Genomic DNA, 22,639 nt, shown 5'->3' with positions numbered 1-22,639 from the left:
GACATGTTAAAAAGTTGCTGACATCTTAGACACTTAGGGGCCGTCCATAAATTACGTCATCGATTTTTTAGGCTACGCGGCCTGTAGTACCAACTTGGAGTAATCTAATTGGGACGCAGTAGTGTATTCAGAAACTGGAGTTTGTGACCTATAAGACAGTTGCTGCTGACATGTTAAAAAGTTGCTGACATCTTAGACACTTAGGGGCCGTCCATAAATTACGTCATCGATTTTTTCAGATTTTAGACCCCCCCCCCCCCCCCCCCCTACAATCATCCTATCGTCATTTCTTAATGACCCCCCCCCTTCTCTCAAAATTGACGTCATTACCAGTTTGGCAAAATTAAAACATTGCAGATTTGAGAAAAATAGGGTATTATATGATTAAATAAAACACTTGGTTATAGAATCACCTTTTTTTTTTTTTTTGTATGTTTATTATGAGTTATTTTAGTATTGTACGCGCCTTAGCCGCCTCTCACATTTGCAGTCTCACTTACTAGGTGTGCTGGAAGAAATTTCTTTTTAGAAATAATCTTTTTGTAAGTGAACAATAAACTATAAATAAATAAATAAGAATGACGTCAATTTCGAAACACCCCCCCCCCCCATCTATCATTTACCGTCATCCGCAGACCAACCCCCCCCCCCCTAATTTAGAATGACGTAATATATGGACGGTCCCTTACCAAACGTTCTATCGGCGTGTTATACACCAGCTTAGAACATTCAAACTGCGCGTAGTTGTGTTTCAGAAACTGGAGCCTTTCCGAGTTGGTGACCTATAAGACAGCTGCTGCTGACATGTTAAAAAGATGCTGACACGCCAAAAAGTTGCTGACATCTAAGACACTTACCACACATGAATATAATGTTCTATGAGCGCGTTATACACCAGCTTAGAACATTCAAACTGCGCCGCGGTCATGTGCTCGAGGAACTCTATGAGCCGCTCGGAGTTGCTGAGGAACATGTGTATGTAGTCGTCGGGCAGCGCGCGCTCGGCCGAGCGAGTGCGGCCCTGGAGGGAGCTCTATTGAACTAGCTAGAGTCTTGCTAGGCTACGCGGCCTGTAGTACCAACTTGGAGTAATCTAATTGGGACGCAGTAGTGTATTCAGAAACTGGAGTTTGTGACCTATAAGACAGTTGCTGCTGACATGTTAAAAAGTTGCTGACATCTTAGACACTTAGGGGCCGTCCATAAATTACGTCATCGATTTTTTCAGATTTTAGACCCCCCCCCCCTACAATCATCCTATCGTCATTTCTTAATGACCCCCCCCTTCTCTCAAAATTGACGTCATTACCAGTTTGGCAAAATTAAAACATTGCAGATTTGAGAAAAATAGGGTATTATATGATTAAATAAAACACTTGGTTATAGAATCACCTTTTTTTTTTTTTTTGTATGTTTATTATGAGTTATTTTAGTATTGTACGCGCCTTAGCCGCCTCTCACATTTGCAGTCTCACTTACTAGGTGTGCTGGAAGAAATTTCTTTTTAGAAATAATCTTTTTGTAAGTGAACAATAAACTATAAATAAATAAATAAGAATGACGTCAATTTCGAAACACCCCCCCCCCCCATCTATCATTTACCGTCATCCGCAGACCAACCCCCCCCCCTAATTTAGAATGACGTAATATATGGACGGTCCCTTACCAAACGTTCTATCGGCGTGTTATACACCAGCTTAGAACATTCAAACTGCGCGTAGTTGTGTTTCAGAAACTGGAGCCTTTCCGAGTTGGTGACCTATAAGACAGCTGCTGCTGACATGTTAAAAAGATGCTGACACGCCAAAAAGTTGCTGACATCTAAGACACTTACCACACATGAATATAATGTTCTATGAGCGCGTTATACACCAGCTTAGAACATTCAAACTGCGCCGCGGTCATGTGCTCGAGGAACTCTATGAGCCGCTCGGAGTTGCTGAGGAACATGTGTATGTAGTCGTCGGGCAGCGCGCGCTCGGCCGGGCGAGTGCGGCCCTGGAGGGAGCTCTATTGAACTAGCTAGTCTTGCTAGGCTACGCGGCCTGTAGTACCAACTTGGAGCGATCTAATTTGGACGCAGTTATGTTTCAGAATCTATGGAGCCTTTCGGAGTTGCTGACAAGTAAGATAGCTGCTGCTGACACCTGAAAAAGTTGCTGACACTTACCACACATGAATGTAATGTTCTATGAGCGCGTTGTAGACTAACTTCGAGCACTCGAACTGCGCCGCGGTCATGTGCTCGAGGAACTCTATGAGCCGCTCGGAGTTGCTGAGGAACATGTGTATGTAGTCGTCGGGGAGGGCGCTCTTTTGAACTAGCTAGAGCCATGTCTCATCGTCTAGCTAGAGATTTACTATGTGACTTATTATAGTACTAATTTGGAGTAATTTAATTGGGACGAAATGGTGAGTTCAAAAACTGGGGTCGCTCGAAGTTGCTGACATTTTTGGAAAGATGCTGACAGTTTAGAAAGTTGCTGACATCTTAGACACTTACCACACATGTATGTAATGCTCTATCAGCGCGTTATACACCAGCTTAGAACATTCAAACTGCGCCGCGGTCATGTGCTCGAGGAACTCTATGAGCCGCTCGGAGTTGCTGAGGAACATGTGTATGTAGTCGTCGGCCAGCGCGCGCTCGGCCGAGCGAGTGCGGCCCTGGAGGGAGCTCTCGCCGACTAACTAGAGCAGTGTTTCTTAACCGGTGGTCCGCGGACCACTGGTGGTCCGCGGACCACTGGTGGTCCCTGGAGGCATTCCAAGTGGTCCACGAAGTTCACTTGCACACCTTGGTCAAAACTACTTTTAACTGATTTTTGCAGTCAAACTGGTTTACTTTTGACCGATTATGATTATGGGGTGGTCCTTGACAAGACAGAAATTTGGTAAAATGGTCCCTCATGACTTAAAAGTTAAGAACCACTGAACTAGAACCTTGCTAGGCTATGCTGCTTGTAGTAGTAACTTGGAGTAATCTAATAGATATGAAGTGTTTTGTTTCAGAAACTATGAGCATTTCGTAGTCGCTAACGTACAAGACAGATGCTGACACGCCAAAAAGTTGCTGACTTTTTAGACACTTACCAGACATGAGGCGAGTGAGTGCGGCCCTGGAGGGAGCTCTATTGAACTAGCTAGAGTCTTGCTAGGCTATGCTGCTTGTATTACCAACTTGGAGTAATTTAATTGGGATGCAGTAGTGTATTCAGAAACTGGAGTCTCTCAGAGTTGCTGACCTATAAGATAGCAGCTGCTGACACTTGAAAAAGTTGCTGACATCTTAGACACTTACCACACATGTATGTAATGCTCTATCAGCGCATTGTAGACCAATTTTGAACATTCAAATTGAGCCGCAGTCATGTGCTCGAGGAACTCTATGAGCCGCTCGGAGTTGCTGAGGAACATGTGTATGTAGTCGTCGGGCAGCGCGCGCTCGGCCGGGCGAGTGCGGCCCTGGAGTGTACTTTCGTCGACTAGCTAGAGTCTTGCTAGGCTACACGGTCTGTAGTACCAACTTGGAGTAATCTAATTGGGACGTAGTTTTATTTCAGAAACTGGAGCCTTTCGGAGTTGGTGACCTATAACACAGCTACTGCTGACATGTAAGACCGCTGCTGACATGTCAAAAAGTTGCTGACGCCTGAAAAAGTTGCTGACATTTTAGACACTTACCACACATGTATGTAATGCTCTATCAGCGCGTTATACACCAGCTTAGAGCACTCAAACTGAGCTGCGGTCATATGCTCGAGGAACTCTATGAGCCGCTCGGAGTTGCTGAGGAACATGTGTATGTAGTCGTCGGGCAGCGCGCGCTCGGCCGAGCGAGTGCGGCCCTGGAGGGAGCTCTCTTGGACTAACTAGAGACTTTTTAAGCTATGCGGCATGTAGTACTAGCTTGGAGTAATCTAATAAAGACGCAGTGTTTTGTTTCAGAAACTATGAGCGTTTCGTAGTCGCTGACGTATAAGACAGCTGCTGACACGCCAAAAAGTTGCTGACATTTTAGACACTTACCACACATGTATGTAATGTTCTATGAGCGCGTTGTAGACTAATTTCGAGCACTCGAACTGAGCCGCGGTCATATGCTCGAGGAACTCTATGAGCCGCTCGGAGTTGCTGAGGAACATATGTATGTAGTCGTCGGGCAGCGCGCGCTCGGCCGAGCGAGTGCGGCCCTGGAGTGTACTTTCGTCGACTAGCGGCTTGTTACGCGGCCTGTAGTCCGTGCAGAGCGCTGGGGGGAAAGGAATTTGGGTTTTAAAGTGCATTTAAATAAGGGTTATTTTGGAATACTTTCTATTCTACGCGGCCTAAGCTGCAGTTAGTGCAGACCGTTGTAGAGATGGTGCGTCCACACTGGGCGAATATGCTCGCACGGCAAACTCCACATCCTGCTCACCCTGCTCTTGAGTGAGCAAGATGTCGAGTTTGCCGCGCGAGCATATTCGCCAAGTGTGGACGCACCAAGAGACATTTGGGTGTAAAATGCACATTTTGAGTCACTAAAGACTTTTTGTCGGCTGATACTTGGGTCGGGCTGTTAATCATTATGGACATGTACGATAGTGCACATCTGCCGATTCTTCACGTAAATTAGAATCGGACCCAACTATTGGTCGACTAAAAGTCTGTAGTCTTACAGTATGTTCCGTTACAGGACTGAGTGTAGAATGGAGCACTGAGGAGTGCTCGCAGTGCTGTATCGAACAAATCTTAGTTTTGTGCGCTACTTCTTAGCATTGGCTCACGTTATTGTCCCGAAGCACAGCTAGGGTTATTGCAAAAACTATCTTAAGAAAAAAAATATCTTGTGTTTTGTAATTCATTTCTATAACGTACTTCACAAAGTTCTTGACAAACTTTTCGTCATAAAGAAAAATATGTGTATGTATAGACAGAATTGCTTCGAAAGAACCATTTAGAATTTTATGCAGACACAAATAAAGTTCAAAATTCATCGTACATTTCTTTTTGAAGCTTAATCTACTTGATTACAGACACAGATAAAATACTTACATTTCAAGAACTTTGTGCTCTCCTCTGGCTCATGCTGTATTAACAAATGCCCGTGCCTCCTCATATACAAGTCCGCGTCGTCAAACTCCAAGTCGTGCATGTAGTCCAACGCGCGTTTGTAGTCCTTCTTGTCTTCTAGAACCATCTTGAGGTACCAGTCGTGGCGTTTGTGTACCGCTGCTAAGGATAACGCGTCGTCTACGCTCACTTGACGGACTACCTGCAGATGAAAATAAAATGAATGACGTTGTCTCGCTCGTTCATTGTAGGGTATGAGTGAGAGGTACTGATTTAAGGTAGGATTATCGCTGTTAGTCACTCATTCAAGAATGAGTACATGTAATTTTGATTCAAATCATGAGGGCTACTCCGAAACGTCGTTTACGTAGTTTCGGTTCTCTTTGTCACAGTCGCTCATGCCAGCATCTCGCTTTGCGTGAGAGGGATGGCAATATTCGAAACTTCGGATAACGTTTTTCGGAGTAGCCTCGCTGAATTCTAAAGTTAAGATTTATTATGAGAACTTTTGGGTCAATATTTTTGTATTTCCGTGCTTAACTGACTATAATGGAACGTACTGTATGAAATTATGAAGACTCGGAGCAGATGGAAACTAAGACTATCTGTATTAGAATGGACATGGCGCACAATTTTTGTTGAAGATGCCAAAAAATACTACAAAAAATTAGAATGAATACTGTATTTTTACTTTTTTGATATCTTTAAAAATGACTGAAATATTCAAGTTCAAAGTGCGCTCTTCCGCTAGGAGCGATTTTCCGCGCGGATTTTGAAAATGTGACGTAGTAACATGAAAAGCTGCATGTAAGATATTATCTGTGTACAATGGTTAGAATGGTTAGTAGGGGAGCCGAAGCGGGGATTTCGGGACTTACTAAAGAGTGGCAGACTAACATACAAGGAAATACTTTGTACCTGGTTGATTATCTTTAAGTATGAATTTTTGATATAAAACGGCGTTAGTTCTTATGCCTCTCACCCAAAAAATACCTTAACTAAGCTCAAATTTGAGACCGCAGCCAAACTTTGAGTGACGATGGAAACTAGCCTAGATGGAGGACACATGAAATTGAACTTCTGCTTCTTCATTGATAAAGACTTATCATTTACCATACCTTATCATTTTGTATTCCATTTTCACTTTTTTTTCGCTTACTGTTTAAACAAAACGTGGGATTTTTTTTAAATCTCAGGTCTTTTGAACGCACATCTGAACGATGTCTGGTTTTAATTTCTTCAGTTACCCCGTGACCATGGCGCTTGCAACAGTGCCGAAATATTGGAAACTCAAAACTAAGGTACATGGTAGCAATCCCGTCAGTAATAATAATAGGGAAATGTCTTGAAAAATAAGTAAATCGTATATTACTTTATGTAACTAATTTTATTATGTATCATACTTATAACTAATCACTTCATTCAGAACTAGAAAACGATTCCAAGGATTCCACTTTTCTTCAATAGATGATCAAGATAAAGAGGTATTTATTATAAATTGCTCTTCCACCATTTCAATTATTCTATCTTACATCTTACTTGATGAAATCTTTTTCAATTTTATTTACATGGTCATAACATTTTCACCATTCCTCTGCACCAATTTGTGAGGTACACCTGAAACCCCCGATAAACAGCTATTATAAGAATAATATTTAAAAAAAAACCCTAATTCTGACGCAGTTAGGTAATAAACTAAATGTATCCAATTTCACTCCAACTTACTGTCAACTCAACGACGCGCTTTAAAATCAAAGATTGACTTTGAATTATGCCTTATTTTACAATACACATTGAAAACAATATGACTTGCTTGAGCTTTTTCGACTTTTTCACAAAAATAACAAATAGGCATGAAGAGATTACAAAATTTCTGCAGAGACTGACAGTTCACTTGATTTACTTTAACAGGTGACAATAAAGCCATAGTCATTTGCCATATGAAAGACACACTTTTCCAATATTTTTGTTTGCCATGAGATTCTGGTACACCTATACCTATCATTTAATGAAAAGATAAACTAAACTTTTTCAGCACAACGAAAATCTGCTTTGGCGCGTAGCAATGCAACGTGACAACTGCAGTTCGGACTTCTTTATGCGTCCACTACACATACAATAAAATTCGAACTAACGCACATTTTTTCTTTGTAATTCTAATTCAGTAAAAAATGTTTTTGAAACCTTCATTCAAAATTCAAAAGTTATTATCATATGACAGAACTTATGACCAGACTATGTACATTGAATAAAATATTTTTCTTTTTATCATCAAGCTTAGCAGTCTAATAAGTTACTATGACACTCGAGTTAATCCACATTCAGCACCATAGCCTCCCCTTCTACAAGGCCCTCTACAAATGTCAAAACGTCACTTAACCCTTTTAGCACCAGTTCTTTTGTTTTTGAGAAGATGTACCCAAATTTTTATATCAATTTAATTGTAGTCCAGTCGTTTGGTACAAATTAACGTGGTTACCTGGAAAGTGTTCCGGGAGTTTTGAAAATTGGTGATTAAAATAGATTTCGCTATGCTCTCTGTTAGTTAAGTGTGATTGCCGCGCTCGTTGCGAAATTGGAAAAATGCTGCCTTAGAGAAGATTTTTGATAGTTACATTCTTTCCTATTTCGTCGTTACAGCCAAATGACGTTCACTGCTGGACAAAGGCGAGAGGCCTTTGGGTTTTCCATAGGTTTTTCATAATGAACAGTCCTGGTCCGAGTCCTGGAAGTCAGGTTCTTCCCGCGACCTTTACCAGATCGTCGGTCCACCTAGTAGGAGGCCTGCCCACGCTACGTCTTCCAGCCCGTGGTCGCCACTCAAGAAATTTTCTGCCCCAACTCTGTCTGTCTCTACGAGCTATGTGTCCCGTCCACTGCCACTTGATTTTAGCAATTTGCGTGCTATGTCGGTCACTTTGGTTCTCCTGCGGATCTCTTCATTTCTGATTCGATCACGCAGGGAAACCCCGAGCATAGCCCGCTCCATCACCCTTCGGGTGACCTTGAGCCTTCTTATGAGGCCCATAGTAAGCGACCACGTTTCAGAACCTTAAACTTTCCTATTTATTTCACGACTAGCTTTTGCCTGCGGCTTCACCTGCGTGAAATTTAGTGTCACAGATCGGCATAAATTATAGCCTATATGTTAATCTGGGTTACAAACAAAACAATAATATTGTACAGTTTCAACAAAATCCGTTGAGCACTTTTTGCGTGAAAGAGTAACAAACCTGAGACACAGGAATCTTTCTAGTTCAGGTATCAACCCACCAACATTCTTACTTTTTGTTTTTCCTGATTGTTTGTTATCATAATATTATCTGTTATGTTGGTGAGAAATAAACATTACTTTATTTTAAACTTCCAGACATCCAAACTTTCGCATTTATAATATTAGTAGAATACAATTATGTAATGTAGAAACAAACAAGACAAAAAAAAATGTATACTTCAGCATATTTAGGACACCCGGCAGCGTGTCCTGTCAAAGAAAAAATAACTCGCAATTTAGCAGGTATAGCCCGCCCAGGAACATAAAAACCCTGGCATAGAGGCGCCTCAATTGCATTTGATAGTGCAACACTGAGTACAGTCGTACCTGTGTTAAATTAATAGGCTAAATTTATGTACCAGGATTCAGGATTACGGGCTAATTTGATATTTTCATAAATTAACGAAAAAATATTATTAAAGGTAACCTGGTTTAAATAAATTAAATTAAACCATCTATCGAGATAGTAGGATTTATTTTATTATTCATCAATAATCAAATTCAGAACTTGAATATTCAACTACAATATCTGCTCATGAACGCTTCAAACTCGGTACTTTTTTCCAATTCCATAAAATTCAACACTTACAAATTGACAAAAAACTTTAAAATAGGTAGTTGAAACAAACAACAGCTAATTTTCATAGTGGACTGTACTATAAGATAAACATGTCAGTCAATTTGATAACCTTTGTCGGAAACATTATTCAATGAAAATATTATCCGAACTTTTAGTATTTCTCTTCGACAAATACTGTAACACATTGTGAACCACTTTTCTTTCACGACTATAAAAAAATTTAGCAATTTAATTCACAAAATCAATTGCACACATTTAAAATAAAGTTTGTTTACACTTTGACAGCAATAGACTGACATGCAAGGTGACATGTCAATGAAGTTTTCAGTTACTGTTGCCATTAAAAGAAATTAGTACCATTAGTTTTCCGCAACATGGCGAAGGTTTTTATGTTCCTGGTCAGGCTATACATTAATTTGACTGTTTCACAACTCTAAATCTATTTAACTTACATTACATGAAATTTATCACATTTATCAAAGCTTCTTAGCTTGTCTATGTCCCAAAAATTATAAAATGAAAAAAGTAGTTGTCAAAAACCTTTATAAGGCGGATTTTTTTCAATAAGGCGGGCGCGCGCGCGTCTATAAACGAGGTCACAAAATTCGGAAAGAACATAGCGAAATCTATTTATTCACCAATTTTCAAAAAATCTGGAAAACTTTCCAAGTAAAATTAACAAATAACTGGACTATTTACTCGTTATTGAGCACAGAGACACAAACTTGGTTATTTTTCCAGAAAATTTATATTTAAGTGCATAAATGTAAAAATGGCTTCATAGTGCACAAAATTGGCAATAGGTGGCATAATAATGGTTACTTTTTTAGCGCCTAGTTTGAAATGTGATTGAACGATGACAACAAACAACAGTTGTCAGTTAGGTAAAATTTTATTTTAGTTGGAAAAGACAAAAAGTGGTAAATGGGTTAACGTGCGGGGGCTGCAAAATCATGTTGTGACGTCACGCGCGAATATTGGAAATTTTTGAAAATTTTAAAATGTCCGTAAACTTCTCGAGGCTCTATCTTCGGTAATACTGGATGGATTGAGGTGAAATAAAAACTAGTGTAATGTGTGTGATCTAAACTTTAAATTAAGTCATAATTTAACTTAACATTACAACTTATGCGTGTTGTCCATTGCCTTTGTCAAAAAAATCATAGAAAAGGAAATAGGCAAAAACTATTTCTAAACTTAAAACTAAGGATGCCGTTTTGCTCACTAGTTTACATCAATGAAAAATATTACAGTTATTTAAATTAAATCCTTCAAAGTTAAGGTTAAAGATAAAGTACCTTTATAGCGACGTCCACATCAAAATCAATCGCCTTGTCCTTCGAATTGATGAACTCCTTCAGCTTCCCTTGCTGATCGTGCTGGTCTATTTTCACATAACAAGTCAACAATAATGTAGTATGGTCTTCAGTGGCGTAGCCTTTCTTGTGGAGTTCCTCAAGGTACAACACTAGGGGTTCTAAGTGACGGGATTCTAAATACTTGCGGATGACGTAGGAGGTCTCTAGCCAGCCGATCGTTTTGACGTACTGGTCGATCGCGCCTTTTAGGTCGCCCTGTGGGAAAAAAGCGGTATTGGAAACAATGTTTTTGAGGTTTAGAAGAATAGGGTTAAGGGGGCTAGTAGCGCCCGCATTGGGGAAAAATTCTAGATTTAATATGAGTACCATTACGTTGTCAGGACTAGTAAGCCCAAGAGCAGACCACCGATTTTTAGTTGGTCGATAGTTGAGTCGGGCTGTTAATCAGTATGGAGATGTACTGATTAACAACCCCAGTTCTTCATAAAAATTAGAATCGGGCTCAACTATCGGCCAACTAAAATTCGGTGGTCTGCGCCTAGGCTTATGTGACTTTCAATTCGCCCTTTGTTACTTTGATCTTGGATCTATGCGCAATAAACACAATCCAACGTCGTGTTTCTGGGTCTATTTAATGTGCACATCAAACATTTTAGAACATGTTTATTCCTAGTTACGTTTAGCAATGATACTATACTCAACATCAAATAAACCGCACCTTCCGCGACGCGAACTTTAACGATTTTCTTCTGACACAATCATGGTGCCCCAATAATATTGGTGTTATTTGAAAGCCCAATAAATATCCTTAAAGCAAAACACATTTAATTTCTTAATAAATGATTAACATATATGTGGCTTGAAATAATACCTCACTTTGGGCCCACCTATGGGATCAATTAGACCAATTTTTATGGTTAATTAACCAAATAATGATCTCACGTGTCCTCTTTAACAGATGGATAGCAATTAAACCCAACTTAACAGTTTTATAGCCATAAAAGTTGGCTCTAGCGTAACTACCTATTTTTTGAAGAAGTGACTCTGGATCCTTATAAAGACACATTTTTGGGGTAAACACCCTTTCCTTTAATGAAATGAAGGTTAGAACTAGGCTTTTAAATGGTACCAATATTGGTGGGAAGTGGGGACGCATACGTTTGAAAATGCTTTTCGCGGGAGGTGCGATTTATTTGACGTCGAGTGTATTATTTGTTTCCAAAGAATGTTAGGTACCTTACTATACAAATGGTCTCCATACTGCTTGTATATCTCAGTCAGCCCCTCCACATCGTAATGCTGACTGCTCGCTATCCTTATCGCCACGTCATAGAGGTTCTTTTTGAATAGCAGCGACAGCTTCGATTGTAGGTCTTTTTCGTCCAAGTATATCAGCTCTTTATTCTTTGTTAGGAGATAGAAGGAGCCCCATTCTGTGATGACAGCGTCGATAGCTTCAAATGTTTTGGAGAAGACGATGAATTTGTTCTGGATGTCTAAGATAGTTATGTGGTGGGATTTAGGGGCGGGGGCAGTGCTGGTAGACGCAGCGGTTTTAGGAGCTGGTTCGTTGGTGGTGATGACCAGGTATGATCGGAACCAGTTGAGCCGCACTTTTTCGCCTTCGAGAGCGTAGCACGGCCCGCGGCCTTCCGTCGTGTAGCAGTATATGGCCTGAAATTATAAGTGTGTTAATGTTTTAATATGTGCCGGGGAAAAGTACAAAATGTGCCCTGGATCGTATAATTTGGCCCAGAATAATATAATTCCGGGGTCAGTATAACATGTGCCACACAACGTCACGCAGCGCTCAGAGTTTATCCAGTACAGCATCAGACGCGCGCGCCATAGTGCCCGTAGTATAATATCATGTGCGTGAGTGTAATGTAATATGTGCTTGGAGGTATAGTCTGGTCTGCGAGCACGTAGGATTTTGTCCAATGACCCCAAGCAACCGCAGTGAGTGTGCGAGTGTCGCGCTCGCAAACTCACTGCGGGCGCCAGTCGCACAGTCGCGACAGCAATATAATTACGCGCGAGCGATAAGGATGGGTAGCTTGGGGTCATTGGACAAAATTCTACGTGCTCACAGACCGGGCTTTAGTGTAATATGAACGCCGCGATAGTATTTTGTGCCCGGGAGTAGTGGAACATGTGCTCAGGGGTAGTAGAATATGTGTACTTACATCGTCAATAGCTACTGTAAGGCGGTGCTTGTCGGCAAGCACGCAACACCCGGGCGCCGCGCCTTTGGCGTCCAGGGTCACGCAGCGCTCAGAGTTCAGCCAGTAAAGCATGATGCAAGCGCGGGATACCACGAACAACTTGTCTGCACCCCTGAAGGAATAGACCAGACAAAAAATATTATTTTCTCAAAATAAATGGCTACAACAATACTTTTTGATGGAGATAGAAAAAGAACTAATTTCGACAGATATTGACAGATTAATTTGCTTAATTAAGGCTGGGTTGCAACATCTAACTTTGACTTTAACAAACGTCAGAAATCTGTCAAACTCCATACAAAAGCACCGGTTATCGCCAAAGTTACGGTCAAAGTTAGGAGGTGCAACTCAGCCTAATTCTATCAATTATTATTTGTTCTACGCATTGAATTCTGTAATACTATTTTCTTCTTCATAATGTGGATTATTTTAGGAATAACATAACATGTGGCAAATGATATAAAACACTTACTTGAAAGCTAGTCCAGTGATGGGACTGGTGCCGGAGTCTGGTAACGTCTTCATTTTCCCGCTGCGTTGCCGCGCGATGTCGCCGCGGAATAGCGACACCGAACCATCTTGGAATCCAACGGCAAGCAGGTTCTGTAATCCATAGAAGTGTAATGTAATCTTTTATTACTTGCCTACACATATTTTATTTAATAATGTAACAAATAATAATAAGTTAATAATAATAAGTTATTTATTCGCTCCAAAATTACAGTAAGTCTTAACCTATTTAGAGATTACAATTCAAGTGAACTATTGGGTTAGGTTACGTCGGCAGCCGTACTAGTATAAACTGTGTCACAGCTGCCTGCGCCTTCCTCCCGAGGATCTGTATCATAATTCTTTTAACAGGAAAAGAACAAAACAATCTAATTAAATTAAATTAAAAAAGTAGGTTTAATGTTTGTTTACCACAATCAATCAAGTATGTGTGAGGTAAGTATATGTGTGTGCGTGCATGCAAAGGTTTGTTTTATGTAGGATATTGGAGAATTTTCTAAATCTCATCGTAATTTAGATTTAATAACCAGTCACGTATTTTGTCTTTAGATTCTTTCGATGTAAGGTAAATTCATGATATGATAAGAAAAAAGTTTTCAAACATTTTTTTTGTTGCTTGAGGTTGAAAGCAAAAAATATCTGGAATCACCTAGTCTGGTGAAGCTGGAAAAGCTGCTTATGGCTACCATAAGTTCACCTAACCCACATGTTACCAAGTGATTCTGTAATTTAAAAAAAGCTAGCTAAGAGATTTTTTTCACAAAATGTGCTAGATTTCTCAAGAATATGCCAGATTTTCAGGTTGTCAGTCGACCTTGTGGGTGGACGACGCACGCTGCATTTTCCGGTACGTGGCCTCCACTCCAGAACCTTGCTGCCCTATCGGCCGACTGAAGGTGGACCGACGACCTGATAAAGATAGCAGGAAGGTGCTGGATGCAGGCCGCTACCAACCGTGCGATGTGGAAGTCATTGGGGGATGCCTATGTTCTGCAGTGGACGTGCTGTGGCTGAAATCACTGAAATGATGATGATGATGCCAGATTTATGTTCAGCAGTGGACGTGCTGTGGCTAAAATGCTGATGATGATGATGACAGATTTTTGACGTTATCTCAAAAATATCAAAAACTATTTTGTTTTCGACTTAAATCTATCATCACCTTATTGTCATGCACTTGCAAAGCAGTAGCCGGTGTGGGCCTCATATGCGAGGGTACCGCTCGCGATACTCTAACGCATGTGGGGTTCCCGTGCCGGTCGCTGCGGGACCAGTCCCACACTTTGATTAGGGGGTTCACACCGGACTCGTCATCCTGGAAAGATAAATAGTAATAAATCTCTTTTGAGCTTATAAAAAAATAACTATAAAAAAATGTAGCTATAGTTAATAATGATTTGTACATTATGTTCAGTCATGCATTATAATCTGAGTAACCAATTCCACGAGCACTAGGTAAAATGCGAAAGTAATTAAAAATGTTTATGATGACCACATAAAAGTTTATAGGCCTTTGGATCATAATATTCTTGGACAGTAAACTCTAGTCTAGATTTTGCAACAAAAATTAGGTAATACTCTAATGTGTGTTTAACCACAGAATAATAATAAGTACTACGTACAGAAGTTTTACTTCGCGAAGGTATTTAAAAAAATGTATGCTCAATGTCATTAACAATATGGTGTAATTTAGCTTGTCTCAAGAGTCAAGCAAGTTTGTCAGAAGTTTTGTTGACAAACGTCAGTGATCGGTACTGCGCCGAAGCTATAGGGCTGACTTCGGTAAAATGATGTGACGTGAGGTGCCAATCTGCAGAAAATGGCGGAGGAAATACATGATTTAGCATGAATTATCATGAATAATATTAACTACTTATTTACCTCTCAGTGTCTTGAGGCAACTTAAAAAAGTACATTCTGTGTTTTTATTATTATTTAGGCAGTTAAATACTGCACAGTATTTAGTACACCATTTTCTTTATTTTTTTCCATCATACACAAGAATACGCGTGCGTGAGTCAATGTTCGCTCGTATGTGAGGCCTTGTCGAATAGTACTCTTGTAGGGGGCAATCGTGCGTGTTTTGTTTTCGATGTAAACTCGCGGAGATGAACAGGCCTGGTTTAACTAGGTATATGAATACATCATTTATGTAAATTTTTACTCACACCAATAGTCACCAAGTACGGGTCATGAGGCAGCTGCTGAGCAAGGCTGACGGTGAGCTCGTAGGCCTTGAACGAAGTCACCTCCCAAGACCTGGTGATGAGGTGTGCCCAGCCCGTCACATCGCACAGAATTACGTGACCGTTGCCACTTGTGGAGACTGTTACGTGAGTGTCCTAGAAGTATGTAACATTTTAAAGGTTAATTATAATCAAATTTGATAAACTGAGTCATTTTAATCTCTGGTTAAAAGCACAGATTACAATAAAACATACCTGAAGACATTCTGCAATCTTGCCGTTGTCTACATTCTTGTGAGTATCAAAGAAAGTGAATCGACGCCACTGAAAACAATAAAACGAATATAAAACTGATCCTACTAAATGACTAATATGATCAATACCATTATAAGTACCCAATTATCTACGCTAGAAGTCTTTTGTGATAATAATGAGCTGTACATCATATTAGCTAACAAATGTTGTGCCTAATTATTAACAAACGAATGCACTCCAAACAAATCGTAGGGCGTAAATTTAAGTAAAAGGCAAATAGTATTTAGTAATCCGAATGTTATAGCACGAATAACACATTAAACCAATCATACCTCTAAAAAAGCCATGGCGTATCTCGAAACTAATTCATTAAAATAATCAACTTTAACATTTTGTTCGTGAAAAACGATTAAATTTTATCAGTTTCTTAATTATTTTCCTCCTTTTGTTGCACAAAATACACTGCTGCTGAATGTATGTGTCACTGTCATTACAGTCAGATGAAACAACTGTCAATGTCACAATCAATAGAGATGCTCCTACGTATCAATTGAAAAGGAAAACGATTAATTAATCGGAGGTTTCTCATATTATGCATGTAGAGGAGCAGCTCTATTATATTATACAGGCTGTTATTTTTTTAAATAAAGAACGTCGTTATCATAATTATCTTTCTGTTGCATGAAGAAAATGAAAATGATGTTGATGTGGTCCTCTTGTTTTATCATTCTATTATTTCGGGAGTGTTATATAGAGCAGAAGGATCCCTAATATTCCGACCAGTGAAATTGAATAACTGTAAGGATTTAAGGAATAAGGGTTATTACAATACATCTACTTTAAAATTGAGAAAAAAGTATACTCAAACCATTCTTTGCGTAACTTTATTGCCAGTAAATTTTGATATTACATAATTTTTAAGTCTTATTCACTGTTACTGCACCAGTAGTAACTTGGTTTAGTAACCGGTTCCAAATACTGGTGGAGTTAACTGGAAGTTTGTCAATATCTACATCGATCAACGTGTATAGGGGCTTCAGATCGATGATGTTTAAAATGTATGAAAGCGTGGAAAGTCCATCGATGAGATTCAAAGGTGCCGAGGTCTGCATTGCTTGGTGATATCTGGGAAACACAAAATATTCCAGATAATTATTAAAAAAACCTAAAGTGAAGAAACACTTGAGAAAGTTAAAGATACTTTGAATGAAATTGATGCTTTAAAGGATGATGGGCACTTTTCTATGGAATCTGGGCGTAAAACCAACAGAAATGTAACTACTATCATTTGTTAGGACTTAGTATCAGAAATATATTTTCATATAATTAACTACCAAAAACTCCCGGGTTTGCTCGGAAATTGACATAATGTATAATAGTCATAGGTGTTTTATTGCGCAAACAAAAAATATTATTAATTAATATACCTATATTGAAACATTAAGTTATTTTATCAATTATTATGTCCAATAGTTAAGGAGTGGGGCCAACAAATGGTATAAAATAAGTACCATGTTCTATATTACGTGCGTAGGACCACACCTACTCGTAGATACCATTTAGAGAAATAAAATGAACACAGTCATGTTTCAATGGGATTTCTACCAGTTAAGCTGTAGTGTTGTCGTATAATCGATCACGGATCGATTATTAATCGATATTGCCAAATAACGATTTATCGATTAACAATTCGATTAATCGATTTTATTGATTACCATCATCACTATCATTTGATTGTTAGTTTGATTCCTTATTTTCAGCATTATACTCGATTATTGCAATCGAATAATCGATTGTGATTTATTCGGTATACTTACATACTTAATCGATAGAATCGATAGTAAGATATGATACAATACTATTAATATGATCGATACAAGCAACTAATTGACTTAATACTATTTTTATTACCCTAGTGTGATGTGAAATACTATAGAAACTTTGCATATTCAATGACCTCTATCTCCGTATCCCCGCGTATTTCAGGATTGTTGTCATACTATAAAATAAAGTACTAGTATTAAGCTTAAATTTAGTACACTTTTTGTTTCTGTTGGTTTAACCACAGAATAATAATAAGTACTACGTACAGAAGTTTTACTTCGCGAAGGTATTTAAAAAAATGTATGCTCAATTTCATTAACAATATGGTGTAATTTAGCCTGTCTCAAGAGTCAAGCACCATTTTGTTGACAAACGTCAGTGATCGGCACTGCGCCGAAGCTATAGGGCTGACTTCGGTAAAATGATGTGACGTGAGGTGCCAAACTGCGGAAAATGGCGGAGGAAATACATGATTTAGCATGAATTATCATGAATAATATTAACTACTTATTTACCTCTCAGTGTCTTGAGGCAACTTAAAAAAGTACATTCTGTGTTTTTATTATTATTTAGGCAGTTAAATACTGCACAGTATTTGGTACACCATTTTCTTTATTTTCTTCCATCATACACAAGAATACGCGTGCGTGAGTCAATGTTCGCTCGTATGTGAGGCCTTGTCGAATGGCCCTCCTGTAGGTGGGCCATCGTGCGTGTTTTGTTTTCGATGTAAACTCGCGGAGATGAACAGGCCTGGTTTAACGCCCAATATGCCCATCATCCTTTGATCATACATAATCAATCGCTTACCTCGTTTCATAGAGTTCATCGCTATTTTCCACTCGTTCATATTTTCCAAAAGAAGCGCTTTTTACAGTCGTAAAATTAGCATGTTGTAATCTGTAATCATCAATGTTTGTTTTATACTGAAACATATATTTTTTAAAGACACATTAAATAAATGAAATGATTTGTCAATACATTTGGGTATCTCGTAATGCAGCTTTATCGTTTTTTCTATACGATACTCGTACGACGACGAGTACGATGCTCATACGATTTTATACTTTTTTGATCTGTGGTCGTATCGTGTACTAGCGGGTAAAATATACGCGCGCCATTTTATTACAAACTAGCTGACCCGGCGAACTTTGTTCCGCCTTAATGGCAATAAATAAGCAGACTTTTTTTTTAATTTCGAACCGGATAAAAAGTATCCTATGTCCTTCTCCTGGCTCTAAACTACCTCCCTGTCAATTTTCAGCTAAATCGGTTCAGCCGTTCTTGAGTTATAAGTGGAGTAACTAACACGACTTTCTTTTATATATGTCACCGGAAAATAATAAGACTCGTAAGTTGATCAATTTTCTAGGTAGTTGATCAACTCTCGGAAAATAACAAACGGCAGTTGAAATGTACTATTTAACGTATGTATTATAGTAAGTTGATTAATTTACGGCGTCTTGCCGTTAAATCATCCGACAAAGGCAAGGTGCACGTTGATTGGTTAAAAGACTCCCGTGCTTTTATACCGCTCCCCGCCACCCGGCCGCGGCCATTACCGGTTTAAACGTAAACAAATCTATCTATTTTCTTTATTTAAAGTAGTAAAATTAGCAATTGTTGTTTTGTGTGGTAATAATTTTCATTATAACGCGTCATTTTATTTATGATGAGTGAAATGCAGTCTGTAGTAGTAGAAATAAAAAAACTTACTTATTATTAATATAACTTACAATAATAAAACTCTAAGCTCCAATATATTTTTTTTAAACATTTTTCATTTATTTAACTATAAAGCATAGACGAACTTTAATATCCCTATCTCTAAAATGTAAATATTAAAACAATATAATCTAAGTGTTTGTAACTTAATGAATAACACTTGCTAAATGCTTATAATTAATGCTGTCGACCAATCAGAGAAAAGTGTATTAAGTGACGGATAATAGTGTACCGTCAAATAGTACACTGGGCAACGATTGGCCCATTTGTGGATGATTTTACTTGTAGCAATATAGTTAATTATTAAATTACGGCTAGGTACCGTAAGTTGACCAATTAGCTAAAATTCGATGCGTTAAATAGTACATTTCAACTGCCGTTTGTTATTTTCCGAGAGTTGATCAACTTCCTAGAAAATTGATCAACTTACGAGTCTTGTTATTTTCCGGTGACATATATATAGATTGAAAAAGTTTGTAGCTATGAATAAAATTTATTGCTCGAGTTTGTGCACGTTGTGCAGTTTTTATCTATGTAAGTACCTAAACCTACAGCTTCAACTGCGCTTCCGCGTCAATTGTTTTGGGTTTTTAATAACAAACTTAAAATACTTAATATCGCTGAATAGTCTGTCACATTACACTATGATCACGAAAAACGCTCACCTTTTCTGTAAATCTTCGAAGATGGCATCATTACGAATGTTGTATTCATTTGAAAATCCGTTAACTTTCAAAAACTGCTCAGGTTTTACGGCGATAGCTCCTCCGAATTCATATTCGTACGTCCTGCAAGTGGCAAGCGTGAACTGAACTGTATTGTCGTTTATCATAATTAAGTTATTTATTCCTTATTTTATGAAGATGAATACAGAATAAACCACTGCAAAAGTTTGTTTGTTTGCTAAACAGCTTGATAAGTTTTAGAAAAAGAACAATCGCCGGGTCAGTCTTGAAATCCTGCTGTATCACTGCTTCTTTTCCGTTACAAAGTTGAAATATGACCTATATAGGTATTTAACTATGTATTTAAGAACTATGTATTATCCTTTCAGACGAAGACTGCCTAAAATAAGTATGGACAGAAGATATCCGGCAACAAGCTGCAATAAACTGGATGCTAGTGGCCAGGGACAAAAGTCGATGAAAGGTTGAAGAGGAGGCCTATGTTCGAACACGAACCCCAAAGGCCTATATAATTAGATAAATTACACTTTTTTCACCTATTCCCAACATGCGTGACCAGCTGTAGCGGGTGGTCGGAGCACCGATAGAGGTTGCGCGAGTCAGCAGGCAGGATGTTGTGGTCGTGGAATACAACGCAGTTCCACTCGCTCTTCTTCAGCCCTTGCGCTTCTGAGAAGCCCACGTTGAATAGTTTGCCATGATTCAGGGGCGATGACTGGTTGCCTTTTAAAATAATTAAATTAGGTGGTTGATCATATCGTAAGTTCTATATGAGCAAAGGTTACATGCTAGTTAAATCAGTCGGTATCTTGCTTATTGACCGTGAAGTGTTTCATTTTACATGATTTTTTCCGTGGGGTTGATACTTACTTTGCTTAACAACGAATATCTGGTATCCTAATTGTTGTTTCATCAGAAAACAATGCAGTGAGTACAAAAATTCAAGCAATTGGTTTTGCTCTCTGTAACAAATAAAATTAAAGAACTAAAGAGATGTTGAGACTGTAACCGTAACATCGCGATCGGGACCTTTTGTGCAAAAAACTGCTGATCGTTCATCTTCATAAAAACCTAAGTAATTGTAGTTATCAATAATTTTTAATTATAATGTTAAAAATTCAAATTGGTAGGTAACCTGTGGGTGACAATAACGGCGACATTTTGACGAGGAACGCATTCATTTTCTTCGTAGAGACCACCGGGTTGCAAAACGTCGTACAGTTTTTCTATTTCTTGGGGGCTGACGAATTGATTGGCTTTCAGAGGACCTAAATGATATAAAATACTAAGTAGTTTGTAGTTTAAAAACAAAAATTTCCCAGGTAAGTATCTCTCATCTCAACTTCGTAATCACACACAACGTAGATGCCTAATATTTACTTACCTACGCCTGGGGGTGTCTCAGGGCATAGATATTCTCCTTTTTTAATCCCATTGTAATAAAATACGGAGTCGGAACCCTGGTCACGGTAGTCCTCTTCGCTGCTTGCTGATACCTTATTATTTGTTGGATTGGTAGAGCTCTTGTTATCGCATAGCAGAAAGTTGGACCATTTTGGGATGCGAGTCATTCGACGCTTAGTCATGAACCTAGTAAATCAAAAAGCGATAAATGACTAGACCAAAAGATAAGGAGACATGTAAAGTGCCCCTTAGGGGCTACCTTTTTTGTTTGTGCCAAAATATTGGTCTCTAAACTGATTAAAATATTTTTGATTAGTATAGTAATAGATAAACGGGGTGTTTACACGTTCAATGTAGGCACTCGATTTTAGTGGCAGTTATTTTTTTTACCTTACGAACTTCGTATGCTCCGAAACTTGAACTTCTACCCTCATCGCCTGCCGCGACTGCGGATTGTAGAGGCAGTAGAACAAATAGTTCGTTACGTTCAAGAGGGCGGCCGCGAGGATAAACATTACAAGCATTTTCATCGTTTGGGGCGTCATAGTCGCTAAATAAACCTAACAATTTATATGAAAGCAATGTATGAAAGGACTTTTCTCCTTCAATAAAATTGACACTAAAAAGTGACTGACAATAGGTAACAGCAAAAAGACGCAGTATATTTGATAAGATCTTACTTTTTGGTGGAAATCAGCGAGTAGAGTAATTAAAATAAAACCTATTCTAAAAACAAAGACAATAAAAAATACACATTTTGATACAAATCGTGACATTTGATACCACAAAATGACATTTTGGTATCAATGCGTGTGTATGTTCATTTAATATTTTTTCCAAAATTCCTTTTGTAAGATGCCGAAATACTACAGGTTTAGGGCGACGACGCCTACTCGAAAAATAAAAAGATGCAGAGAAAAGGAGAAAGAGAAGGGAGGAGAGAAGTAAGTAAATCCAATTCAATTTTTGTCTTTGCCTCTTTCTTTCCTAAATCATGTATTTTTATTGGCCTCCTTTGCACGATAATACGAGACACGTTCGTGTAATGTCTTTGGCCCTAACCCTTTAGCCAAATAGGTATTTTTTTCCTTCCTTTAGTTACGTAGTTCACAAGTGATATACTTTGAAAGCGCCACGAAATATTATGCATTTATGATGCGGATTGCTAATATACAGTGCTTTATTTATTATATTTTTTTTGTTATCAGGGTCAAGTTCGTAGCAGAAAGGAGTTGGCTTGACGTGACCCTAGCATGCACACCGGCGCCATCTTGGTACTTACGACGCACGTCCTGGCGCGAAAGCCCGCCACTAATGGGCCTGCCGCGGGAGCTCGCAGCAGGCCTTAGGGCCTCAGTCCATTTAAGCAATCGTCCTATTTTCGTCTTCAAAATTCCACCCACAGCCCTCTCTCAGGAGGGCATACGTCCCATGTGAAACGTGCATTCAAATGTCAAAATTTTCCCGCGTTTTTCCGTTTTAGGTTGAAGGATTTTTTTTATATTTTTCAGTGATTTGTTCATTAGTTATTCCGTCAACCACAGATTGTCCTATCGTGATGGGTATTACAAAATTTATACGGAATACTCGTTTTATTTT

At 38.8% G+C, this 22,639-nt stretch overlaps 2 protein-coding genes and 1 long non-coding RNA gene across 3 annotated transcripts in view; 1 reads left to right on the top strand and 2 right to left on the bottom strand.

The window, feature by feature from the left end:
* Positions 1 to 15,885, bottom strand: part of LOC135078807 (vacuolar protein sorting-associated protein 11 homolog) — a 35,935-nt gene extending 20,050 nt beyond the window's left edge. The window contains exons 1-10 of the mRNA XM_063973372.1: positions 15,734 to 15,885; positions 15,402 to 15,470; positions 15,129 to 15,302; positions 14,123 to 14,275; positions 12,923 to 13,053; positions 12,412 to 12,562; positions 11,462 to 11,899; positions 10,205 to 10,480; positions 5,035 to 5,254; positions 4,030 to 4,252 (exon numbers count right to left, since the gene is read on the bottom strand). Of these exons, the coding sequence (XP_063829442.1) occupies positions 4,030 to 4,252; positions 5,035 to 5,254; positions 10,205 to 10,480; positions 11,462 to 11,899; positions 12,412 to 12,562; positions 12,923 to 13,053; positions 14,123 to 14,275; positions 15,129 to 15,302; positions 15,402 to 15,470; positions 15,734 to 15,748 (1,850 nt within the window). The 5' untranslated portion in view covers positions 15,749 to 15,885. The remainder of the gene's footprint in view (positions 1 to 4,029; positions 4,253 to 5,034; positions 5,255 to 10,204; positions 10,481 to 11,461; positions 11,900 to 12,411; positions 12,563 to 12,922; positions 13,054 to 14,122; positions 14,276 to 15,128; positions 15,303 to 15,401; positions 15,471 to 15,733) is intronic.
* A 391-nt stretch (positions 15,886 to 16,276) lies between these two features.
* Positions 16,277 to 21,660, bottom strand: LOC135078797 (beta-1,4-galactosyltransferase 4-like). Its single transcript, XM_063973353.1, has 8 exons — positions 21,431 to 21,660; positions 21,021 to 21,226; positions 20,772 to 20,904; positions 20,507 to 20,598; positions 20,173 to 20,359; positions 19,616 to 19,738; positions 18,036 to 18,125; positions 16,277 to 16,526 (listed from the first exon to the last, which is right to left on the bottom strand). The coding sequence occupies exons 1-8, from the start codon at positions 21,583 to 21,585 to the stop codon at positions 16,319 to 16,321; spliced, it is 1,194 nt and encodes a 397-aa protein (XP_063829423.1). The 5' UTR covers positions 21,586 to 21,660; the 3' UTR covers positions 16,277 to 16,318.
* Positions 21,661 to 21,816: 156 nt separating this feature from the next.
* LOC135078816 (uncharacterized) lies at positions 21,817 to 22,624 on the top strand. Its single transcript, XR_010258674.1, has 2 exons — positions 21,817 to 21,984; positions 22,249 to 22,624. It is a non-coding gene; the product is annotated as an uncharacterized LOC135078816 (long non-coding RNA).
* The last annotated feature ends 15 nt before the right edge of the window (positions 22,625 to 22,639 follow it).

The sequence above is a fragment of the Ostrinia nubilalis genome, chromosome 15 (assembly GCF_963855985.1).
Source record: "Ostrinia nubilalis chromosome 15, ilOstNubi1.1, whole genome shotgun sequence".
Classification (NCBI taxonomy): Eukaryota; Metazoa; Arthropoda; class Insecta; order Lepidoptera; family Crambidae; genus Ostrinia; species Ostrinia nubilalis.
This window is presented reverse-complemented; position numbering and strand designations above follow the sequence as displayed.

Excerpts from the sequence above, each read along its gene's own strand:
- LOC135078797 (XM_063973353.1), bottom strand. The coding sequence starts at position 21,585 with ATGACGCCCCAAACGATGAAAATGCTTGTAATGTTTATCCTCGCGGCC. Across the intron at positions 20,905-21,020 it reads TGAGACACCCCCAGGCGTAG|GTCCTCTGAAAGCCAATCAA; the intron begins GTAAGTAAATAT and ends TATATCATTTAG. Across the intron at positions 16,527-18,035 it reads GATGAACTCTATGAAACGAG|ATATCACCAAGCAATGCAGA; the intron begins GTAAGCGATTGA and ends TGTGTTTCCCAG.